This window comes from Diplotaxodon limnothrissa, linkage group LG23 (assembly GCF_057381915.1).
Source record: "Diplotaxodon limnothrissa isolate DT_005_m linkage group LG23, D_limnothrissa_male_GT1.1, whole genome shotgun sequence".
NCBI classification, from domain to species: domain Eukaryota; kingdom Metazoa; phylum Chordata; class Actinopteri; order Cichliformes; family Cichlidae; genus Diplotaxodon; species Diplotaxodon limnothrissa.
Genome location: NC_140617.1, coordinates 4,047,864 through 4,073,519, shown reverse-complemented (window position 1 = coordinate 4,073,519; position 25,656 = coordinate 4,047,864). Strand labels below are relative to the sequence as shown.

General features: G+C 40.7%; 2 protein-coding genes across 3 annotated transcripts in view; one reads left to right on the top strand and one right to left on the bottom strand.

Annotated features, from left to right (window-relative positions):
- The window catches only part of LOC146607302 (disintegrin and metalloproteinase domain-containing protein 10), a 29,470-nt gene extending 10,800 nt beyond the window's left edge, over positions 1 to 18,670 (top strand). For both annotated transcript variants that reach the window (XM_085347505.1, XM_085347504.1), the window contains 9 exons: positions 2,356 to 2,448; positions 2,720 to 2,888; positions 8,968 to 9,131; positions 12,528 to 12,699; positions 12,827 to 12,971; positions 13,220 to 13,403; positions 16,132 to 16,231; positions 16,599 to 16,819; positions 18,461 to 18,670. In XM_085347505.1, the coding sequence (XP_085203631.1) occupies positions 2,356 to 2,448; positions 2,720 to 2,888; positions 8,968 to 9,131; positions 12,528 to 12,699; positions 12,827 to 12,971; positions 13,220 to 13,403; positions 16,132 to 16,231; positions 16,599 to 16,819; positions 18,461 to 18,565 (1,353 nt within the window). In that variant the 3' untranslated portion in view covers positions 18,566 to 18,670. The remainder of the gene's footprint in view (positions 1 to 2,355; positions 2,449 to 2,719; positions 2,889 to 8,967; positions 9,132 to 12,527; positions 12,700 to 12,826; positions 12,972 to 13,219; positions 13,404 to 16,131; positions 16,232 to 16,598; positions 16,820 to 18,460) is intronic.
- An 846-nt stretch (positions 18,671 to 19,516) lies between these two features.
- Positions 19,517 to 25,248, bottom strand: lpl2a (lipoprotein lipase 2 a). Its single transcript, XM_085348786.1, has 10 exons — positions 24,881 to 25,248; positions 23,852 to 24,048; positions 23,403 to 23,582; positions 23,093 to 23,204; positions 22,765 to 22,998; positions 22,055 to 22,297; positions 21,694 to 21,814; positions 21,177 to 21,395; positions 20,817 to 20,924; positions 19,517 to 20,725 (listed from the first exon to the last, which is right to left on the bottom strand). The coding sequence occupies exons 1-10, from the start codon at positions 24,978 to 24,980 to the stop codon at positions 20,704 to 20,706; spliced, it is 1,536 nt and encodes a 511-aa protein (XP_085204912.1). The 5' UTR covers positions 24,981 to 25,248; the 3' UTR covers positions 19,517 to 20,703.
- Between the last annotated feature and the right edge of the window lie 408 nt (positions 25,249 to 25,656).

Here is a 25,656-nt window from a genome sequence, read left to right as displayed (position 1 = left end):
GCCAGAATTGTTATCATTTTTCTAAATAGTTTCTTCAGTATGTTCTTTAATAAACGCTGAGCAGAATTGATATTGTCCTTGCAACATTGGAATTTCATAAATGCACGAATGGCTTGGCGCGCCAAAGAATAACGTCACAACAATGTGATTGGTCACTTGCAATGTTGATCCTGGAACAACATTTACTATGTTGTTCCAGGAACAACACCAACACGACGATATCAGATCATCCCATGATCAATAGTGGGTCAATGACGCACTGAAGGGACAACTCCCACTACGGATTAAATACCTGGGACTCTCCATTTGGTTTTAGAACTGAAGAAGCTTCTCTGACCAGAGGTGAAACAAGTCCAGTCACTTTCTTCCCAAACTCCTCAGACTACCATGACCTGGAGGACTGAGAACCTGCACAGACATATTTATGTATCATTCATCCATTCACACCGATTTATACAAGCACTGCTTTCTATGCTTAAATGCTTTCTAGGCCAAGCTGGAGGTGGCAGAGATGATGTTTGGATTTTCACTGGGAATGACAAAGGAGAGGATTAGTAATAAATATATCAGAGGTACAGCTCAGGTTGAGCAGTTTAGAGAAAGAGTTAAAGTGAAGGCTGAGATGGTTTGGATATGTGCCGAGGAGGGACTGTGGATATACTGGACAAAGAATGTTGAATATGGAGCTGCCAGTTAAGAGGAAAAGAGGAAGATCAGAAAGAAGATTCGTGGATGTAGTGAAGGAGGAAGGTTGATGTGAGAGAGGAGGATGCGATGGAGACAGATGATCTGCTGTGGTGTCTCTTGAAGAGAGCAGCTGAATGAAGAAGAAGAAGGCGACAGTGCACAGTGCATCCGCTCTTTTCTTTATTTTTAAACAACACATAAAGCTTAAAGCATGAAAATCCCTCCTTTGTAATGTTGTACAACTGTTGCAGCTGTAGTAAAAGCCAACTCTGAGCTTACAGATGCAAGCTAAAAACATTTTTAATACTTTCCAGTTGAGCAGGCATTGAATTTAAAGGACATGCTGGGCTAAAATTCAATATCAATTCAATTTTATTCAATTTTATTTATACAGAACCAAATCACAAAAAAAGTCACCTCAAGGCTCTTTATATGGTAAGGTAGACCCTATAATAATAAAACATACAGCGAAAAAGCCAACAATCATGTGATCCTCTTTGAGCAAGCACTTTGGCGACAGTGGGACGGAAAAACTCCCTTTTAACAGGAAGAAACCTCCGACAGCACCAGGCTCAGGGAGGGGCGGGGCCATCTGCCACGACATCAGCAGACAAGCAGCTAAAAGCTTACTTTCTGCCGATGTCCCCGCATTGCCTCAATGCAGTCAGAAACATAATCAGACAGAGAGGTCACATGATGCATTACTTTAAATTGAGTTTAGTTACAAGATGATACGATAATGCAAAAACCCACTTCAGTATGATTATCTTTCTGATTCCTCCGAATTAAAAACCAATAAAGAGTCATTATTTTTGTGATAAAACAAGATAAGTGCACAGATGTGAGTTCATGCTCCCACGAATCTCTTTTTTGACTAATTAAATCTCTTATTAGTCAAAGTCAAGTCAGTTAATGAGTAAGTCAGTTTGTCCTTAGTTTACTTGTTATTCTCTCTGGAGTTTCTTGTGCTGTCCACCCTTTCAGCACCTCTTTGACCCGCCTCAGATTCTTTCCACCTTAAACAAGCACATTTGTTGTCTCTGGTTCAGCGCCAGACCTTTGTTGCACAGAGTGAGAAAATATACTGTAACTGATGCCGTGATGGGATCGTTGAATGTAAATAAGCAAAACCTTGTTGTCAGAGGCTCCTGTCCCAGTTTGAATGTCTCCTACATCCAAGCTGTCAATATTTACATTCATGAGCATTTTCCCACAGGCGCTTTTGTACGTTTGTCTCCTGCTGTGCAGAATCAAACCTGCGCATGTGACCGGTGTGCACATGCTTTGCTGAAACTGTTACAATCTGTGCCAACCACAACAAAAACACCCAGTGCTTTATATAATACCTGACGCGACACATTTACATATATAACAGTCACATTGTTGTCAACAGATTTCTATTGTTCAATCTTTTCAAATCAGCAGGAGGAGGTTATCTTCAAGAAGAAAATATCAGTTATAGCACTGAAAGGATAAAATGCTAAACCTTCTGAAAATCTTGTTTTTATTTATAAATGAGATAGAATAAGTTATTATGATATATCACTTAATGTTTTCATTTTTCCTTTTCTTGTCTTATTGTGACTTGTTAAAGGCAAAAAAGCTAATTTTTTTTAGCTTAATTCCAGAGAGATTCCTGTTGTTCTCGCATTAACTGTGGTTTCTCAGGTCGCCTCGTACATCCGGGCTGTGAATGACATCTACGACAAGGTGGACTTCAGTGGAATCCAGTTGATCAACTTTAAAGTCAAGTCCCTCAGAGTAAGCTTCAGAACAGTGCACAAACTCCACAAACCTTTGAGCAATGTTCTTCAGTTGCTGATCGCTGATAACACAGTGAAGCTTTTACACATTCAAAATCATGTCATGAACAAGCTTTTTATTGAGATACTTGGGTTCATGCATCAGTCGGTGATGGTGCCCATGTGTCTTCTTCTGGGAGTGGAAGTGAGTCACAGCAGCAAAATAAGCTGAAATACAGGACCTCAGAACTGTGGTGTGTTTGAGTGTTCCTGTGTTTGTCTGTCTCCAGGTGATGACAGAAGAGGATAAAAATGACCCGCTGTCTCCTCTGTACATCGGCCCCGAGAAGCTGCTAAGTCTGTACTCGGAGAACAACTGGGGCAACTTCTGCCTGTCCTACCTGCTCACTGACAGAGACTACAGTGGAGTGCTGGGGCTTGCCTGGGAAGGCAAAGCCGGTGAGTCAGAATCACTTTGGCACTTTTACAAAAATCATAAACAAATGACTTCTTCATGTAACTAATGCATATGCAGCATGGTGGAAACACTGGTTTCCACAGGTACCGTAAATGTAATATTGTGTTTGGTTTCCTCACAAAAGAAGCACACAAAGAATTTGGAACACTTGTTAGGCTACGAATGAACCTTTACTCATTCACTAAATAATGCACAGAGCGAGTCAGGCTCCTGGAAATACGTCCACTGTTTAATAGACTACAAAATCATCGTGTAGCTCTCCCTACAGAAGTTTTACGAACCATCTATTGACCGAGACCATCATGCGTTGGACCAGTCAGTGTTAGCGTTGCAACTTTGCCACCCCAGTACAATGATTTAATTAACCGCTATTAAAACATCAGTATAAGCTGTGTTTTGGCTCCTGAATACGAATACGAGCTAAACTCTGGACTTGGAGGAACAACTCAACATTTTTCAAGAATTGGACAAAATAAACTCATTGTTTTTCCACGACACAGAGAGAATCAGTTCTCTTTCTCACAGGTAGCAGACATCATGATGCTATCTTCATATCTTCATCTGAAAGCAGTTTTACAAAGACCAAAAAATGTCATTATTTATTAAAAATCCAAACTTTTAGCATTGGTAAGCATTTTCCAGCAGTTAATAGAGACTAAAATATTTGCTGGAGCATTTCTATACTGAAAAATTAAAAAGGATGCATTGAGAACATAAGCCAGGCTCAGCGTTATGCAAATACATTATACAGAATTATACAGAATGTGTGGATATGAGCCAGACAGTGTTAAAAAGTTTGTAACCTGGAAAAGGAATATTTAAATAAGAATGTGCATTAAATGAGGTATCGTAGTGGGTGTAAGAACTATATACAGTGGAGCCCCGACTTACGAAATTAATTCTTCCCGAGGGTCTTTCGTAAGTCGAAAATTTTTCGTAAGTTGAAGCACCCATTGCGCGTTTTGAGTGAGGCGATGCTGAATGATAGGCTATAGGCTAAATGCTAACTAGGACAACAATATGTCGTTCAAGTGGAACAGCGAAGCGAAAGTACGGAAGCCAAGGGGTTGTCACCCGGAAGGCATTGTGGGCATTGTAGGCTCAGCCAATCAGAGCCAACGGATTTCGTTACTCGGGCATTTTGCCGTAACACGGGCAGAAATATTGCTGTTCAGTGCCTTTGTAACTTGAATTTTTCGTGAAACGGGGTATTCGTAAGTTGGGGTTCCACTGTATATAGAAACACATATGTTTTATTATGTGCTGGTTGCCCTAAAATGCATCCAAGCATAGTTTTCCTTGTTCAAATGACAATGTTGCACAGTTACAGGAATTAGACAGCTCCCATTTCAAGGCTTTCATACATGCAGTGTTCGGGTCTGAGACATTGAAGTAATAATCCTCAGTTATTCACATACAAACCTGCATGTTGCACAAAGCATTTCTTTTGAAAACATGATGAATTTATTATTTGCATGTAAAATAATAATAAATAAACTCCCATCCCACTTTGCCACAGTATACCTGGATTAGTTCGTACGGTTCAAGCATTAGTCAGCTCCCGTAGATGTGCAGTATCATTGGTGTGCTGGAAGGACTTGACCACATGTATGAGAACTGTTGCAGTAGGAGGTTCTTGCTTGGGTCTATGTCTCACATTCAGCATTTGATTGGTTAAACTCAGGGGCATGAGAGCAGACCACCAGAATGACATACGATTAGGGTGCGCTGAACCTTTGACACACACACACACACACACACAGCCGCTCCTAGACGACTTAGAGAGGATTGGAGCTGCATTCCACCACATGATTGCCATGGTGACATCTCACATAAGTAACACACACACGCACACACACACAGTTACACTGTTAGGACTTTTCAGGCTCATGTGATCTCCCATAGACACAGCAGAGAGGTTTGACCTCCACAGGCTGATACACTCGACCTCCGTATGACCAGTTTCTTAGTGGTTTCACCACTGGCCCTTAAACTCAAAGACCCCGTTTCCATCTGCAGCCTCAGCAAAGTGCTGCATTCACACACATGCGGACACACACAACCCCCATCCACCACACCAAACTCCTCCTCTAACCCCTCCAAGTTGCGTTTTTCTATGTTAGTGGAAGATGGGGGGTTGGGTTCAGCTCAGAGTTTCGAACCACACCAAGACATTAATTTACCAGACATTACGTTTAGCGTTAATGAATCTTTACAATGGCCTCGAACATACGTATACATACACAAAGGAGGGGATATTCACCAGCTATATTAGACATGGAGAAACTTTAAAGGAAATGCTGCAAAGAAAACTTGAGAAAGCACGGGGGGGGGGTTTTTTCCATTACCATGGTTTGCTTTGAAAATGTAGCTTGTATCTGTAAAATAATTGCTGTATGAAAAGCTAGACAGAGCACAGCTGCTCTCCTTTAGATCCGACTCTTATTTGTGGTTAATCACCTTTCAGCTGGTGCCGGGGCATTCAGTGTAGGACGTTTAGATCTTTGTCACATGTCACCCACCCCCACCCACTCCCTTTGCCTGTACGCCTCTCTGTCAGCTTTCAAACACGGACAAAATGTCAAAGTGCAGTAAAATACAATGCAATGCATGGCATGCAGTTTGGAAAGCAGCGAAAGTATCTAATTACTATTAGGCCAGTTATTTGCTCTGTAACTGTCAGTAGACCAATTAAAGGCTTTATGTGTGTTGTACCAAAAAAAAGTCTTATTCAGATCAGGTGCATAAAATCTCAGCTATAACAAGCTGTTTAATAACCTTATTCTGTACTGGTGGCATGCAGGGCTCATAACTTGTGACTGAACTTCAAATTAGTCGTCATTCTGTCAGTGATTTTTCACACTGTAATCTGGAGAAATATGTGTGTAGTGAGTGGTAAGAACTAATAATATATAATATATCCACATATATATATGTCCATATAGCCATATATATCCATAATATATATAATAACAAGAATAATATAATTTCTTTGGTTTCTTCCTCAAACTTTAATCATCTAGGGTCTCTCCTGACACAATTAACTAGAAAAAAAAAGTACTTTCTTAAGATTCAATGATTTTTTTGTTGTTATTGTCAATTTCCTGCATGTCCAGTACATGCAGGAGAATCAAAATACTGTTGCTCTCTCTCCTTATTATAGAGAAGAATTAGGAAAGATGAAGGACACATAAAAATCAAACCTATGTACAATGGTAACAGCAGTAATAAAATGAATGCGTGCAAATAAACAGCAGTGGCAGCCTTTTCAATGAAATAGTTTCATTTTGTTATACTGACATTATTGGAGCTGAAAAACATACAAAGCGTAAGACCCCGGCTGATTAACAGCTGTGCTACACACCCGTCAGATTAAGTCTTTAGTCTTTGACCAATAAAAATGCTTGAAACAGCCTCATAACACAGCAAATAAACACACACAACTGCAAGGTCATTGAACTCTGGAGACAAAGACAGCCTTGAGCGGAAGCCTGTATAGACATACATTATTTACAGTACTTTTGGTTGCCTTCCTGAGTAGTACCAGCGTATTATCTGGGAACTAGTTGTTGTTTTTGGAACGCAAAATGTTCACTGCATCTGCTTTTGCTGTTAAAGGTCTTATTTGGGTACTCCGACTCCCCCAGATGTGTTTAGGTCTAAGGAAAGACCCTTTCCGTCGTTGTAGCGTTTGCTCATATAAACCATATAAACTTTTTTTCTACCGTTAGTGTATGTATACAATATATACACGCATGTTTCCTGCTGATGGTGAGTGCGTGTGTGTGTGTCGGTGTGTACATTAGATTTAAGCGAGCCAGATGATTGTTTGCTCATGCAGACTGTGTTTATCCAGCAGGCTAATAATAGGACTCTTTCAGTACGCGTCCTTTGTGTGTCAGAGACGAGAAGGAGAAAAGGAGAGGAACAGAGTGCAGGCCGACTCTGCGATCGCTTGCACGCTTGCTGCCAAAACCCACAGTGGGGACCTCTAAAGTAACACTCTTTCTAGGAAATGCAGCCCCTTGAATTAGGGGGACCATTTCAGGTCAAAAGGAGGGAATGGAGGAAAGAAGCAGCCAGCATTCTTCATCAATGTGACTGGAAAAGCCGTGCTCGGCAGTTTGACTTTTAACTATGCGGAGGATTTATAGTAATGGCAGTCTATCGTAATTCTTTTTGTGTTTTTATCTAAAGCTTAAAAGCCTCAAAGTTTCAATTCCCAAAAGATAAAATAGCCTCAAACCTCCTTCGCTTATCTAGAAGACATTTTATTTGCTACTGCTTCCAGCCTGGTGTCATAGGGTACGCTTCTGTTTTTGCTTTCTGACCTCTGATTGTCCCTGACCCTTCCTGTCACACTTACACCCACTGCGTAACAAAGACATGCAGGTGGGAGATCCAGATGCCAGCGACATTTTCCCACAGTCCGCGATGACACCTGGTGTGCTCGGTTTTCTCAGAAACAGACACGTACCTTGCAAGCTTTTCCCGCCAAAATGGTGGCGCTGATAACATTATGTAAGAGGATGTTACATAAAAGTCACGAGACTGCCAAGACCTGCAACCTCAACCGACACACGGGTGCACGGGAACCAATGAAAAGATGGGGAAGTAACTCCCCAGCTGTGCTTTGAAAACGCGGGTTAGACTCCTCCAATGTTCGGTGTGTTGTTGACAATGAGAAGAACTGAACCTATAAGACTGAAAATTTAGTTAGATAATGTCAAACTACTGGTATTCACATCATACTTTATCCAATGAACAGTCTTTCTGACCTATAGGTGTGCAGCCTGACCAATCAGACTGGTTTCTGTAAAGCTAGCTCTGTGGCTGGCCAGCTGCAACATGACATCACTTCCCAGATATCCCTCCATGTGATTGTGGACAGCTGTTTGTAATTGTAAGAATGGCTTTCAATGGATATTATGTAAAGTGAAAGGCAATGATGACCACCACAGGCTTTGGTGTAAAAAAAGGAGAGCTCACCTGACTCTAGCCACACCTCAAACTGGAGCCACAGTAGCAGAGCACTGTTGGTTTTAAAGTATTTCCAGTAGCACAAGGTCACTTATGCAATCTTATCACCCTGTAAAGTAACAGGTGCCAGGCTTTAATTAGATCTGCAGCTCGTTTCTGCTGTGATTGTAAGATCTTCCTTATCAACTCAGGAGGCATTCATGAGGTTACAGCTTTGCAGTGACCTGTATTTCTACCTTCCTCAGCTGCTTCAGTGGTTTTTAAAATCCTATGTGGATCATTTGGTTGCAGCACTCAGAAGCTCCCTTCACTCACAAAGTTGCAACAGACGGTCGCCCCTCCCACAGCCTGGTTCTGCCACAGGTTTCTTCCTGTTAAAAGGGAGTTTTTCCTTCCCACTGTCACCAAAGTGCTTGTTCATAGAAGATTGTTTGATTGTTGGGGTTTTTTGGATTATTGTCAATTATTTACCTTACACTATTAAGCACCTTGAAGGCATTAGTGTTGTGATTTGCTTCTATATAAATAAACAGAAATGTATTAAATCGACAGCTATACAAAGATATGAACTAATTACAGTTGCATATAACATAACAAAACCCTCTGAGACCTCTATCTCATCAACATGATCAATACCTGCCATCATTTCAACATGTTATGGACAAAACTCTTTTTTTGTATAAAATTAACAGTGTTGTTAACAAAAAGTTGCCAAAAATGGCCAATGCATCAAATGCAATACAAAAAAAAAAAAGATATATCATCAAAATATATCATACAAAAAATGATACAGCAAAAAAAAAAATGTGGATTTTGTTCTAAGGGTTAATAAACATCTGAGTTCCCAAAAAATCTGAATTCTCTGGCTATTTTTGATGGGTTGGGTCTTACAGGATTGAGATGAATTCATAAATGTTACATAAATATATGTAAAGGTTTTTCAGGAGAACGCTGAGATAAATCGGAATGTTCAGAAGTTTCAGCTTTTAAACTATATTTACTTTAAGTATTAACTTTAAGTGTCACATACTCAGTGAACCTCACAATCTCAGATATTGTCTTTTATTTTCTTTATCTAAGGAAACTGGGGAGGAGTGTGTTCAAAGCCTGCGACCCTCAAAAACGGTGTTAACTGCACCCTGAACACAGGTCTGGTCACAATTCAGAACTACGGACAGTTTCTGCCTCCTCGACGAGTCCAGCTGACTTTGGCACACGAGCTCGGCCACAGCCTTGGATCTCCGGTCAGTCACCACGAAAAACACCAGCAAAAAAAACAAAACAAAACATGATTACAATTCAACCATACAACTTATATAAAGATTTTTTCATATATGTCGGAACTTGTTGATGTCAGTTGTGGTTTAAATTATATCTAGAAGGTCGAACAGGAGGCCTTTTGTAGATATTGCAGCTGCAGACAGAGCAAGTTGTATTCAGTTGTATTTATTAAGTTGTATTTATCTGAGTGTACTGATAGCATTTCAACATCTTACCTTTAAAAAGTACATCTCAATCTTCTGTGCTGCTATATCTCCATGGTGCAGCTAGCGTATGTTGCTCCACGACCACAATTTCATGTTCATGTAAATCAAATTGTGGGTTATTAGACAGATGGTGCTTTTGTTGAGAGACAGTAATGACTTAGCATTAGCCTAGCTTTAGTGACAACAGTGCTCCATGCACCAAAATAAGGCCAGGTGATTTCTGACTGAAGGATTACCTGTATTGGAATCAGTCTTACTCATGGTTAAAAACTCTATTGAAATGAAAGCCAGATTGCTCAGCACCAAGAAAACAAAATCAAATATATCATGCCTTTTCTTTTCTTTTTTTTAGTGCAGCCAAATCTGCTGCTGTTTCTGTTTGTTGTACTAATGAGTGACGGTGTGTACATTAGATTTAACGGACGTGACGGACGTGAGGAGACTTTTCATTCGATTTGCACGTTTCATGGGTTCAGTGTATCCTGGATGTCTGTTTGCTAGTTTCAACCTGAATCATTTCCATCTTTTATTTAAACATAAAACGTCGTTGGCTGTTTGCTGAACGTGACGAGTCCCAGAGATTCAAAGTGTTGTGTCGCATATTCTCACACGGTTGTTTGCACTGGAACAAATTGTCTGTGAATGATTCACTTCTGTGGGCGTTGGAGACCTTGTCCTTTATTGACTGGTTTGTTTTTATAGGGACCCCTGTCTCAGTCTCACTGGTACATCTCAAAAAAGGGAACGGGAGGAGCTCTGATGTCAGTCACTTGTGTCCTATGGTTACTCTCTGTTTGTGTCCATAAGCAGAGCCTGGCAGTCTCTTCCGCCACCTCAATAACAGCACACATGTTATATAAGCACACAAATGCCTGCACCTCAGTATGTGTGACAGCTGCTAACACCTCCAACCTTTCTCCTGCTGCCCAAAACGCCAGCAGCACTCCACACTCTCTTTTCACCCTGCTCTCTATTATTCATATTACCACACACTAAAGAGCCCTCCGAGGCATTCCTGAGCAGATTAGCTCTGCTATGTCAGACCCTGCTGCCTTTTTATAAATTAAACTACTGTAAGCACACCTCGGCCCCTCTAATATCTTTGCTCCTGTGACAGCCATGTTTCCAGGCTGCATAGGATTGAGGAAGACATAAAGACATGTGACTGAAGGTCTCTCCTGCAACTTCATGGTGGAAAAAGCACAGGGGTGCACTGTGATGGGGAGAAACTTTGATTAAAAAGACGCTTTGGCTTTCAGAATATTTCTCTTCCAAACTGTGTATCTCTACACTGATTTTTAAAAATGAATTCATCAGGTGAAAGATAAATTGAAATATAAAGAGGACATCATTGATGGGTTGGAAACAAGACCAAAGTTTGCAAAGGCGACCTTCACTATCTAAACCATTACACCTTGCAACTGTAAGTCAGCAACAACAAAATGAATTTTTGAAGGTCATTTATCAGACTGGCTTCCAGGTTAATATCTGAAAAGTTATATCTTTTCTTTGCTTTACCTCTAATATAATGGATAAAAAGAAAATAACTATCAAAACCATCAAAGCAGATTTAGGCAGCAAGTCTTAATTTACATTAAGTTGAAACGTCTTTTTTCAGGTGTAAAATGTAAATAAAAACAAAATGCAATGATTGGCAAATAAACTGATCTGCAAGGCCAGTAACATTGTGGGGATGGAGCTGGACTCCCTTAAGGTGGTGTCGTAGAGGCGGATGTTGTCCAAGATAAGGACAATGTTGGATAATACCTCCCACCCACTCTATGACATGCTGGCTAGCCACAGGAGCACGTTCAGTGAGAGACTGAAAAGCACCACTGAACGACACAGGAAATCATTCCTGCCCGTGGCCTTTACAACTGTAAACACTGCAACAGTTACACCCTTTTTGCACACGCTCTTTTCTACTCAGTAATGTTGTTGTCAATATTCTAGATATATATTTATAATCACCTCTGTCAATCCTTGATATTTATTATTGAGTGGTTTGTATTGTTGTATTTGTACTGTGCTATTTCTTACATCTGTAAATCTGTAACATATTGTATTGTTAAATAGTCTAGCCTGTTTCTGTTACTGTTATTCATATTCATATAGGAGCACTTTTAAGTTTTTCCCCTGTCCCCATATTTGTTTACAGGTGTTGCTGCTCCATAAATCATATTTACTTAAACTGTATAGTCATTGATTGCTTTATCCTTTGTGAATATTTTGTTGTCCCGCTCCTTATTTTCTCATTGTATTCTGGGGGGTGTAGTGCATAGAGCTTATGTATATTTGTATAAGAAGAAACATTCAGTACCTCATAAAATACAAGGAAATAGCACACCAGGTTTTTCCTGAATTGGAAAAGCTTTCTAGTATAAACACTTATCTTTGTTTTTGGTTATGTTTAACCTAAAATCACATCGTGTCTGTGAAAACAGCATCTGTAGACTGCTACAGGTCCTCAAAAAGTAAACAGGAAGTGCTGTTATATACATTTCTGCAGAGGTATTGAACACAGCTTTGCTTTTCTTCCTGTTTTTCAGCTTTAAAGAAAGCGTAGTTCTGGTATACACTAGAAGCGAATACAAGGTTTGGTGCAAAGTCTGAAGCCCCCACAAAAGAAACTGAGGCATGAGAGTGGAAACACAATTCAAGTTAGTTTTATGCATGCTGAAAGAAAGAGTTCCAACATCTGCTGTGTTGCAGTGCCCTGGCAAACCCAGAGCTGCAGATAGTGACAGATAAAGTGACGACTGTATAATCACCAGTGTCTTTCAACCTAATCTTAAACATATGCAAAAATATCCACATCAATGCCGTTTCCCTCAGCATGTTTGCATGTTCACTTCAAGTCTCTGCATTAGACTAATAATTCATCAGAGACTTTGACATGCTAAGAGTATGAGCTCCAGAAAAAGAGGAAGCTCTAGTTTTATTGCACATGTGGAACACATCATTAGATGGACAGGGGATTCAAGATTTGTCTTTTTGCTCTTAAAAGTAAAACTGCCCTTTCAGCTGAGGCCTGCTGATGGACATGACTGGAAAAGCTCCTCATCGTGATCAGTGAAGGAAGTTGATTCCCCGATCTATATTTAAGAGGTGGAAGCAAATATCTTCATGCTTGCCGTTTTGTCTGTGTTTCAGCACGATGAGGGCGCTAACTGCGGGAACCTCGGCTCCGATGTCGGTAAAGGCAGGTACCTGATGTTTCCTTACGCCACAGACGGGGCGCGTGAAAACAACGATAAATTCTCACCCTGCAGCATCAAACACGTTAGCAACATCCTGAAGCTGAAGAAAGATGACTGCTTCACGGGTGAGGAAGAAATATCAGTGTCCTGCATCCTGTTTACATTGTGCACTAGTTGCTGCAGCCTTCAGGCTATATCTGTATTTGTGTATCTGCTCATGTGTTTATCTGCTTGTCTGTTCATTTTGGGCAGTCAGTGATCAGCCCATCTGTGGAAACCAGATCATAGAGGAAGGTGAGGAGTGTGATGTCGGTAACAAAGATACAGATCTCTGCTGCTACAGTGCTAAAGAGCCTGTAGGAATCCAGTGTCACCTCAAGCCTGGTAAAATCTGCAGGTACTCCACATGTACACAACATCAAAGTGTGCGAAAATGATTTCCAAAACTGTAATTAGCTGTTCAGGTCTTTCTGAATATTTGTAGTTCAATCATGTATGGGTTTGAGGTTAATAAATTTAAATATTCATCATCAGTCTTTCATCTAAACTATTTATATTCTAGTTTCGAGATGCGGCTTTGTTTAGTTTAGATGTAGCTCTCATGTGCAGCCATGTTTGTGGTGTTTTTTCTCTTCCATTCATCAGTCCAAGTCAGGGCCTGTGTTGTGGTCAGAAGTGCGAGTTTAAGCCAGAGGGTCAGAGGTGCGACGAGGAGACAGACTGCCAGAAAGCGAGCGTGTGCTCAGGACTCTCCCCGCTCTGCCCCAAGCCAGCTGCCAAGGAAAACCTCACTGTGTGCAGTCAGGGCACGCGTGTCTGCCTGAATGGGGTGAGGCGGGCACATCCACCACACCAGAGCGTTACTTAACACACTCCGTTACCCAATGAGGGAAAGTGTGCAAGTGTGCAGCAATGTTGCAAAGCATGTGAATCTTGACCTTGAAAGCAGCACATGGCAATAGACTTTCAGTATAAGGTTCATTTAGTAGCTTTTCCAGAGATTTCTTTTTCATCATGTCCACTCGCCAGACACCTTATAAGGTGAAGATGGGCACAGTGTGGTCATAAGGACATGGTCATAGTTGGCAAAAATACTCAGGTAGGCTGTGGAATTTGTCAAAGCCAAATTCTGACTCTACCATTAGAATGTCGCAGAACTTCAAAGAGACTCATCAGACCAGACAACAGTTTTCCAGTCTTCTAAGGTTCAATTTTAACAATCCCGTACACGCGGTTTCTTGTTATGAGCTAATAAGAGTGCCACCTGGAGTGGTCTTTTGCTACTCTGGTTCATCTTTCAGAGACATGAAAAAGAGTTCTTCATATGTTGACACAACCTCTGACATCAACAAGGCATTTTCATCCATGAGACCTGCCAGTGAGTGGATATTTTTTCTTTATTAAGACCACTCTCTGTAAACCCTCGACATGGTGGTGTGGTAAAATCCCAGCAGATCAGCAGTTTCGGATATACTCAGACCAGCCTGTCTGGCAACAACTCTGCCACATGATTGGTTCATTAGATATTTACATTGTTCAGTTGAGCAGCGGTTCCTAACAAAGTGTTCAGTGAGTGAGTTTGTTGTGTTGTGTGTCAGCTCTGTCTACACCTAATATCGTGATCATACAAAAATATCAGTGTCAATGATATTTGTTGTATTTGGCACAACAAGCAACCTTTTTTTGATAAAACCGTGTCGCCTGCATACGCAGAAATTCACATTACAATTCAGCCAGAGTCTCACTTATTTTAAATAAAAGTTAAGAAATTTCTTCACTTGAAATCGTTGCTGCAGAAAGGTGATTTAACTGCAAACTAGCCTTGCTTTTATATAGTAGTTCTCTATTGCAAAGAGACGTGTTACAGATGAGTTGCAATCATCAGTGCAGACTGACTCAGACTGATTGCATATTGCAGACAGAATGCTAACATATAAGCAGTCTGTCTACTTTTATAGAAGAGAGCACAATTATTTGCAAACACTCACCAGTGTGTCTGAGAGTGCAGAGAGTGCAAGTTGCCTCCCATCAGCTGACTTGTGCATTTGCCTTCTGATTAAAAGTGATTGAGGGCGTTGCACACAAATAAGTTCGGCTGTTTCCAGTTTCTCATTTAAAATACAATCAAGTGCTTCCTGTTTTTGTTTTAGGTAGCACGAAATGAAAATTATCTTGAAATAATCAGAACATTTAAAACCCACTGTCTGTGCTTACTGGCAGGTATTACAGGTGTAAACAAAGGTGCCATTTTAACACAGCATTTCTGAAAAAAGAAGAGAAAAATCCTTTTTAACCAGCAGGATAACAACAGGATCTCCCTCCAAAATTAAACACAGACGTTACTCTGTCCTCTCAGCAGGAGAACATTTATTCCAGCTGTGACTGTGGTTTTCTGGATATATTATTCTCCAGATGTTCTAACCTCATCTAACCTGGATGACCTGATCCGGGAACATAAAATATATAATCCCAAACGTAAAACATGATAAAAGGCTTTTAAGAAGATGTAAGTAATAGTGTAAACCAAGAAAGGTAAAACTTATCTTTAGTTAAAATTCTCAAATTCATCTCTTTTTTTTCACTGACACTGATATATTATTTCCAACGAAACACAAAAGAGAAAAAAAAACTTCAAACAAACATATTCGGTTCATCAAAACATGTCAAACATAAATTTACTTCAGGCTTAAAAAACAACAACAGTGAAACACATCTGTGATGCAGATCCCCACATTACAAAGTCTCAGAAAGTAAGAGGCAGTTTCTAAACTCTGTCGAACACTATATAAGTGTCTGTAAGTGTTATATATACTGAAAAAGTTAATGCAACACAAGCGCCCCAGTACCTCTTACCTGTCTGTTTCCCCAGTTTTCTTATGAGACATTAGCCAGGAGTGGTTATGAATGGCTAAATCTGATGTATTAACATGAAATGAAAAACACTCCCTAAACTAGCTCATGTCTTTTTGTGTGCGTACGTATTTGAGTATTTGAACGAGTGTTGTTTGAATTGAACCTGGTATACTTTTCTGTATTTTTTCTTGACTTCAGATCGTTCTTTAATGCCCTAGGCTCTGTATGACATCAAAGAGAGCACATATGTCTAATATGGTGCATAGGCACATGGCTTGGGCTGTGAGGAAAGAAGCCCCGCCCACCTTTAGTTCAAATCTCCTGTTTGTGGGAGGTAGCCAATGAGATATAAGAATGCTTAAATCGAGGGTCCAGTGTACGATAAATAAGGACCTTTATGAGCTCTGGTAGAGTCCTGTAATAAAAACATGGATCTGGAAACTAACATAATAGGTCCTCTTTAAAACATAAATATAGATATATAAATTTTAATTCAATGCTAATTCGCATGACTGACATAAACTGTAAGGTAGTGAAATAATCCAATTACCTACCAATCGAGTCAATATTTTGATCATCAACAATAGACGTACTGATATTGATGAACTTGAACTGGCTCTTATTTGTCTTAATTTCTTACATCATAGTTCTCCCAGCTTCTTCTGACTCTACATCCTAACTGTAGTATCTGTTTGTCTCTGAAGGTCTGCACTGGCTCGGTTTGTGTGAAGCACCACCTGGAGAAGTGCGACTGTCCCGGAGACTCCATGAGGGAGAAATGCCACATGTGCTGCCAGAAGCCCGGTAACCATGGGAACATGTGTCCTCTGCTACAGAGGAATGTGTTTACACGCTGTGTCTCAACAACTCAGGCTGTGTTAATTAGTGCTGAGGTTACATTTCTAAATGATTGTGTTCTTTTAGACCAATCTGTGTTCACAGATCGTAGTTATTAAAGGTCAACTGTTTCTCAAACTCCGGTTTCCATTTCATATTGTCAAGTTTTGAGTAAGTGGCATATCTCTTTATGATATATACACACAGGCTGGTATGCGGCTCAAAAAACTTGCTTTTGTAAAGTATAAACAGTATTTATACTCTCTCTCTCTCTATGTGTGTGTGTAATGTTTCTGTAACTTGATTTGATTTCCTTTGTTTGTATTTCTTGCAGATCAGCCTGAGACTTGTGCAAGCACCACATCGTCTGTTCTGTCCGATCACTTCCACAAAAAAGTGTTGCCCCTGGTGGGTGGTGCGCCGTGCTCTGGAAACCGTGGATACTGCGACAAATTTCACGTATGCCGCATCCTCGATGCAGACGGCCCCATCGCGAGACTGAAGAACTCCTTTCTTCATTTGGATGACTTCGACGACGTGGGAGAGTGGATGAAGGTGGAATCTACATTAGTGCGATAACATCAGAATAAGATAAATACATTGATTGTCAGGTTTCGCTGCATAGCAGGCACAGTTGGACCCAAGCGCAGGACCCAAAAAATGGCTTTATTTCTGAAGGTAATAGGGCAGAGTGGACACACCTGAGGAACACAGCTGAACAGAATCCGACTGACGAGACAGGGGAAGCAAAACTGAACATGATACATAGGAGACCTTAGACTATTAAAATAAAACAGGAAGAAACACTGAGACTAAGACATGAGGGATAGCTGGGTCTAAATAAATATAAATCTGCCTACACCTCAAAAATGTATTCGATCTACACATGGCTATAAAACATGCAGCTTGTCTACTAGAAGCTCCTCTACTCTACTTGTTGAAGTATACTTGCTCATCTGTATGAGTCTGTGAACTTTAGGTTAAAAGCTCTTAGGTATAAGAAAAGGTGCTTGTGAGAAAAATGGTTGTAGTAAGAAAGTACTTTTTGTGCTCAAATACAGAAGAAAAGTCCTCTTTCCTTCAGATTAGGTATGATCCAAAAAAGAGGTTTACGACTGACGGCCTGTAGATCCACGTGATGAGCCCATCCCATTATTTGGCTGATATGCATTTGGCAGCTGGAGAACATTTGTTTTCTCTATCGGGGCCATATGTTGTTCATATCTGGGTGTTCAGTGTTCAGCCTTAAAACAAAGTAGAGTCTTTTCTACAGTTTCTGGGTTGAAATGGTGTGGAAAGCACGTGCAGCTGGCCTTGAAGCATGTTTTCTTTCAGCCAGTGGATGCATCAGAAGTGTTACTCAATCGGTAGAGTTACCCAAAAGATCAGCTACCATATGTGCTCCCTGTGTAACAAACAGGATGTTTAGCCATTGTGTTCATTTGAATAAAACAAGTAATTCAAAATAATATAGACCTTTTTTTTAATCCCTCTTGGTATCCTATTGGTCACTGGGAGAAACTGTGCATTTCCCAACCAGTAGGTGAGTAGTTGCAGGAGGTTGTTGGCTGTCACTGTGTGACATCAGTCACAAAAGTCACAACCAGTGGAATACTCCCTTTTCCCTAGCAACTAGTGGTTGCTAGGTAGTCATCAGCCAGTATATAGGTTATTGTGACTGGGACCTAACCAGTATGAAACCACAAAGCATTATAGACTGAAACTTTTGAAAGAAGAAACTGCACATGTAGTGTTTTTGTATCTGCTTCATAAACAAAAAGAGACACGATTGCAAAAGAAAAGGTAGATTAATACTCAGTGATAACATGGTAATAGCACAGTAATAACATTATAATGGCCTGTAATGATATTTAATTATAACATTATTACTAAATAATAGCTTTGTATCAGTGATGGGTTCTAGCTGAGTGATATTAGACTGATTTATGTAATGGGGGGTAATAACTGAGGGAATAATATGAAAGTGAACAATAATGAACAATAAGGCAAAATCAGTGAGGTAATATTTTTGGTAAATAAAACCTTTGAACAATAAAATTATTGTTTCTGCTCAACATTTTAAATTAAAGATTAAATTAAAGATTTTTATTCTAGTGATCTTAATCTTAATCTTAAACCAAACGACACCAATGCTTCCAGCTTATTCGAAATCATGTTTCTGTTTATTCTCCTCAGGCTCACTGGTGGGCCATCCTGCTGGCTATCCTGACGCTGTCTGGAGTCATGGGCTGCACCGTCTGCCTCTGCAGCATTAAACTGGACACACGTAACTTGGAGTGACTTTTTATCCCTGAAGACTCTTGAATAAACGTCCTTTACCTGAGATCTTCAGGTGCCACGTCGAGGAGGATTCATCAGCTTTGTTCAACTGCCCAAAAACTCAGCCATGTTCACCGATGTCTTTGTGTAACTCTTCACATTTAGGAAAGACGCAAGAGTCTCCTGTGATGTATGTGTTGTGGAAAATGTTGCTTCTTCTGCTGCCAAATGTGGGTCAGTCAGCTGCCCCTCAGAAAGCTGAAGCTGCAATGTAAAGCCATCTGTCACTACAAAGCCTTAAATGCACGGAGCATGTTTAAGACACTAATTTCAGCTATGAGGAGCATCCAGCTTTCCATCTCAACCATAGCAACACCTGCAACTGAAGGGTCTGCGTGTACATAGAGTTTGACGGTACTTTCTTTCAGTAGATACTATTTTGCAAATCTTTGGGCAAATACTGTGTTTTACTCTGCTACATTTATCTTCAATCTTCTTAACAACCTACATAACAGTTTAGAATAAGATATAAAACAAACTTATCTACGAGGTCAAACCAGCAAGTTCCAACCTTTGTGGTCCTGTAAGGAACCAAAGTGTGGTTAAACTAAAGCTGACGCTGCAGTTTACGGTGTCCTTACTCAGCATATCTTTGGGGTCACCTTGACACATGTAGCCAAACACGTGTCACAACACCACAATTACAAGGACTTGCAGAAACAACACCGCTCGCTGGGCTGAATCCAGGACTGCTTGCACTTTTATATCAGAAACAGTTGTGAGTGTTTAAATTGTTAAAACTGTTTAGATCAAACACACTTTGATAATATTTTTTAACGGAACAAACAGCCTTGAGATGGTAAATAGGACTGATAATTATATTTTTTTTATACTGAGCGAGCAAGGAAGAAAAGTTGAGCATTTCTCTCGACCTTTAAAAAAATGCAAGCTCAAGATGACCTCTCAGGCGACACGCTGGTTTTATTAAAGAATTTATACAATACAGAGACGTATTTACAGCTATGTACAGTGATTACATGAACACACTTTTTATAGATCAAATTCACAGAGAGGTGAAAATATATAACTAGCAGCGCTCCATAAGAGACTCCAGTATCTATATTATAGTATTTACATTTATTGTACAGGTGAGTTGTTTTCTCTTTCCCTGTTTTAAGTGCAAAATACCTTTTTATAAAAGTCACAATTATTACAGTACAATACCTCTGAAGAACTGAGGTTCAAGTATTGCTTACTAACTGGAAATGCATAATTGAAAGAGCATGAGCCAAAAAATAAAATCTTATCCACAGCAGACATTGCACTTTACAAAGACCACACATCACAAACATTAATAGAAGCTTTGCTTTCGAGCTCACACCGAATATTACATACTCGTTAAAAGAAGGAAGCCATTTTTAGAAGAGTATCCAGCACTTCTTTGAGGTGACAGCTTCAAAGTAACGTCTTCTTGCAGGAGTGAAGCAGTAAAACATGCAAAAGCATTTAAAATAACACCTTTTTCAGCTTTGAGTACTTCAGTATAAGTTCATACAGTAAGAACAACGGACGCCGAGTTGGAAGGCAACAATAAAAAGCCGAAAAGCTTCTGCTGCTTGTTTACAGTAAGGCACACTGATACAGGTCCCACAGTCACATACAGCGCTGAGAGTCACAGTGGTGAATGCTCGGTGACTCAGGTAACTTAGTACTTACTTAGGTAACACAAAAAGGTAACTAAACTGTAACCTACTGCTTAAAACACACAAAAAATACACCTTTAATATTATTTTTCCTCATTTTCAGAGGTGTCACTCTATTATATTTCACAGTGGTTCCTTTATATGAAATATTATTATTGTACTACACATCAGGGCATTAGTACCTCTACAACCAAACTTTGTTGATCTGGCCTGTAAGATTTACTAGTAGTACAACAATCAAGCAAAAGTCATTAAATTACTTTTTTTTTTTTTTTTTACAAAGTATGACATAGTATTCACATACATATTGTTTTAAACATTATACCTATTTGGATATATACAAGGTGATAAAGGCTTTCAGATATTTACTGGTGTATAAAAGTTACTAGTGTATAAATTATCTGCTAAGTGCTGAAATGGACAAAGGGGATGGTGGAGAGCGTCTTGTCTTCACGATCAGTGGTTCTCCAGAGTTACTCTACAGACAGAAGCAGCAAATGTATTGTTATTTATCAGCGTTAGCAGTAATGCAATGGTAAAGAGTAGGGTTAACACAGAGGCAAGCTCACCTTCTTAGAGTTCGCTTTCTGTTCGTCCTCCACGGATCCTTACATTTAACAAACGTGAGCTCCTGTGTCAGCTTCTGAGCGTCAGGATCTTTTATGCAGAACACCATCCTGTGGGAGAAATTCATGAAATACTGCTTAACTGTGCGTGTTCAAGTAGCTCCCTGAGATTCTGCTTAAGCCTGTGCTTTAAGCTTGATATATTTTAGCCATAAATCCCAGTAATAGACACATTTCTATGAGGTCCATCATGGAAACTCCAACACTGGCATTTCAGGAAAACTCAAGGGAAGCCTCGAGTTTTTTGTCTTCTGGCAGACAGACATTATTTGGTAACTACACCTTTAATGTTCTGCAACTCACTTTTGTTGCGTCTCGCCCGCTCTAATGCGGATTTTGTGAACCGCCACGTTAGCGCCATCTGAGCTGCCAGACCACCAAGAGGAAACCATCTTCAGCATGCTTGACGCAGACCAGCCGTTTGTCTCCTCCCATTTAAACTTCAGCATCAGCAGGTCACCGATGTCTTTCTCCGTCACCAGCAGGAACGAATGTGTCTTATTTGTGACAATTTTCTCCTTTCTGCCAGACACAGGCGGAAAGAAATGTTGATCTCCACGCATACACATAGCCAGCATGTTTTATTTAACTGAGGCTTGTAAAGTATGTGCCATAAAAGATGATAAAATGGCGATGAAAGCACGCTGTAAAGGCCCAGCAGTGAAATGTGTTTGTGTGTGGTTGCCTCTTTCTGTTTATGGTTTCTGTCTCGTGCTGTTTTCTTTGATTACTGTGCAAGTGTTAAAAACAACTCGTAACTTGAAAAATGCAAGTCACTGTGCAGTAATTCTTCTTCATAAGGGTTCAAACCCTCACTCACAGTTTAAGCTGCAGGTTTTCAGCTTCTCCTCTGGTTCCATACAGCGAGACAGTAAGCGAGGGCTCCATAGCTGAGCTATTCACCTTACTGGAGAAGTGGATCTTCAGCTGATAGTGGTAAACTGCAAAACAAAGCAACAATTTGCACCATTTAAGGACCTGAAAGCATGCGTGTAAATTAACGTAATAAAACTTCTCCAGATTTAATGGGTTTAAGTTTCAGCCGAAGCAACTAGAATCTCAAAAGTCAACAATCCCAGAAAGTATGAGATGTTTTTTAGATTATTCTTTGCTTTTTGTTTCTGCAAATATATCAGCTTTCATGTGATAACAGCGATGATATTAAAGAGCATGCCGCTGACCTCTGAAAGGCATGGAGGATCGTGTCTTGGTGTACATCTGAACGCTGCGAGGCTTGCGGACCTTGTTGATGTCGTAGCCCACCGTGTTGCAGCGGCTTTTCCGGCAGCTCAGGCACATCCCGCGGTCGAACATGTCGTTGCTGCCACATCTGTACGCCATGGCTGCTTCCTGCTCGTTCAGCAGGGAGTCGATGAAGAGGTGAACCGAACGCTCGTGTTCACACTTGACGGCGTCCGACACAGCTGAGGAGGAAAGAAATGGATGCAATTTATTATCTGCTCTAATTCTCTACATTGCATACACATTACTTTTCCATTCAGTAGCTGACCGTGCTCCGGGTAAATTTACTTATTTTTAATCTGACCTTTCCTCAGCCATGTTTGGGACCCTCTGTTTATTTTCACACTGGTGTGAATGACGTCATTGTGCAGCTGTCATTAACAATGTCCACTGCTAAGATATTAATGACAGCAGCAAGCAGTTACAAGCTTCTAAGCGGCACACTCTGTGTATAGGCACTTGTGTGTTTCTAAAAAATGTGCTTAATTTTGTTTTATTGTGGCTGAACCTCTGATCTGATTGCTTCATAATAAAGTTCATTAACGCTTTAACTAACTTTACCTGTTTCTTACTCTCTTCGTAAAAGAATACAACAATCACTGTGCAGATACAGTAAAATCAGGGCTGCAGTCATTTTAGTTATTTTTACCAAATATTCCAAAGTTGGCGATCTTCTCCAGCGCTCCCCTGAGGTTGCAGCCCGGCTGGTAGCTGCCTCCGTTGGGGTAAATGTCCACGTGGCCGACGGGCTGCTGGATTCCGATGCTGAGACCCAAAGAGCCGCGTGTGAAGGTGTGAAGGACATCCACGAAGTGAGCATCATCTGGGGAGAGGCGCCTGTGGGCGTGTTCGCCCTCGAAGTCGGGACCAGCGGGATCCAAACCTTCAGACAGAGACGAGGAGGACCAACATTACACGACTTTATTGTTGTGGTAATAGCTTTAAAACAAACATCTGAAATCTTCTGTCTTGTTTACCGGTGATTCTTCCGACTTTATTGGTTGCATGGCTGCCAGCAAATCCGGCCACGTGGGCCCCGAGGCTGTAGCCAATCAGGTGAATGTTCTCAAGAGGCATGTTGGTGGTCTCCTTGAAAATCAAAAGTAATTAAGTTAAGGAGAGTGTAAGAAATACTCCACATTACCTTTGGGTTTAATTTCATTCGCTTTTTCTTTGTTACTCATATAAACACATCGTTTAAATACTTGAGGTTAAATAACACTAACTCATCGATATTTTAATGAAAGGGCATTTAATGAGACCTGTGAAATCAAGAGCTTAACTAACCTCGATCCAATCGATGAACTGAGCGATCTCCTGCCCCACTGCTTTGGTTTTCTGAGCTGCGACCACATAGTGATTCTGAGCCGAGTTGAGCCAGTCCACCACGATGACGTTGGCCGTCTGCTCTCTCTCATACAGTGCCGATACCAGTTTAGGGATCCAGCTTTCAAACATACCACTCAGCTGTTGAAAAGACAAACAAACATCAATCCTGACAAGTGAAACTAGTGTACGCGTGTAATTTAAGCCACCTCCAGATCAACATGTCAGGAAATACTTTGGCTGGTTGTCAGTCAATATGATTTTTTTATTTTAGTGAGATGCCACCTCACCAGAATTTGGTGAAAGGTATTCCCGGTCTTTTATTCTCCTTTCGATTCAAAAGAAAACAAAGCTCTGGATATTTTGGAAAATAGGGGCAGGTTAAAACAAGCTGAAGCATCTCTGCTTACCGTCCAGCCATGGATTATGAGAAAGGTTTTGGAAGTGCCGTTGAAGGTGCAGGTTGCCAGGGAGTCGGGTTTTCCTGGAATGATGTAGCAGAGGTCATCATCGGGATGGGATGGCTTGCGCAGCGAGAATTTGGCAACAGTGGCATTGCTCTCAGCCTTGTGGTCAAAAAAGCCTTTCACAGGATCGAGGAAGTTACCTGACAGAGAAGATTATCCAGTTAGCTGGATGGTTTAAGAGAACTTTATACTCTTAAAAAAATAAAGAAGGGGAAACAAATCCTCTGGCTTCCTGGTGTTTTGATCAGATATACAAATCTTATCTAATAGTCTGGCTGGAAAGTCTGAGAAGTCTGACCAGCTAGCTGAGTTGCTGGTGGCAATAAGGTCCGCCCCCAGGGCCCCTCAGAAAATGAGCTTCCACCTTAGAGGAGATCAAAGCTCAGGGGTTTAAGGAGTTCACTTGGTCAGGACTGAGCTCCACAGAGGCTCATAAGGGTTTCTCAGCTTTGTTCCTGCCACCTCACCGAATATAATCTGCCCAAGTTTCTGTGGTCCTGCTGGCACAGTCAGCTGACTGGGCCTTGTACTGATTTTCAGAGTGTGGGGAGGCGGAGACCAGACCCTTGCAAACAATTACCAAAATAAAGGCTCCAATAGTTTGAGGATCATATTGTGAAAATAAATAGACATGATGACACCCGGATAAATCAGTTTGTTGGGATAATTTGACAGTCTGACACATTTCAGTTTATTTCTCTAATTTCCAGCGTTAGCTTCAATTTCAGAGCGTCTCTTCCAGGGAATAGTAAGTGAGGAGAGTATCAGAGATGAGTTTAGTCATAGACACGTGACCTAAAGTATGTCCTATAGCGCGTTGATATCACTGGCAAGGTAGAAACTACTGTACACACACACAAGTACTGCGCTTGGTTTTCACCAAGTTACAGTTACACGGGAATTTTCACCTCACGTACCTGCAGAACTACAAACATACAGACCTAAATGTGGATGAAGTAACTGACAACTCACCAAAAATAGAATCGGCGAGCTCTTCCTCCAAGGACGTCACATTTTGCACAGCTGCATTCAACACCACGAAGCACAGAAACCGCACTTTCCACGCTCTCATTTCTTTTGCACTTTATTCCTTTTGGAGAAAATATCTTTAAGGACGAAATCAGTCAATGAAACGCCGCAGCCCGGGAGTGTACGCAGTCCTGTAGTAAGGAATAAGCCCGCGCGTCCTGTTGCGCGCAGTGCGCTGATATCTGAACCACCTTGAACTGTCTGCGTCTTAAATAGCGCTTCTGAAGTTCTGACAAGCCATTGGCTGCTGGCCTCGGGCGGGGAATGGAAAGTAAATGTGTAAACTAAACCATTAAGCCTGCTTTATGAGGAGCGATAGCAACAGTGTTTGGCAGTGTAGCGACTCATTGAACCCCGAGAAAGTAGTGATGGGATTTCCGGCTCTTTTTAGAGATCCGGCTCTTTCGGTTCGCCTCACTAAAAAGAGCCGGCTCTTTCGGCTCCGAACCGACTCTTCAGGTTGTTTTGTTGCTTTAATTAATTTATTATTAACAATAATATAAAATTATGCACAAAAGGAATTACTAACATAAAAACAAGTGGTTTTATTTATATATGTTTATATATAAATATATGCGGTGGCCCCTAGAGACAAAACACGTACAAACTCCAAAACACATTTCTAGCATGAACTGAACTTCCAAAGCAGAGCTACTAGATCACTTAAATTACACAATTGAAAGCATGTGTGTATTGTTTGTGTATTTATACACAGGCAC

Excerpts from the sequence above, each read along its gene's own strand:
- lpl2a (XM_085348786.1), bottom strand. The coding sequence starts at position 24,980 with ATGAGAGCGTGGAAAGTGCGGTTTCTGTGCTTCGTGGTGTTGAATGCA. Across the intron at positions 22,999-23,092 it reads TAAAGTCGGAAGAATCACCG|GTTTGGATCCCGCTGGTCCC; the intron begins GTAAACAAGACA and ends CTCTGTCTGAAG. Across the intron at positions 22,298-22,764 it reads CGCCAACTTTGGAATATTTG|CTGTGTCGGACGCCGTCAAG; the intron begins GTAAAAATAACT and ends TTTCCTCCTCAG.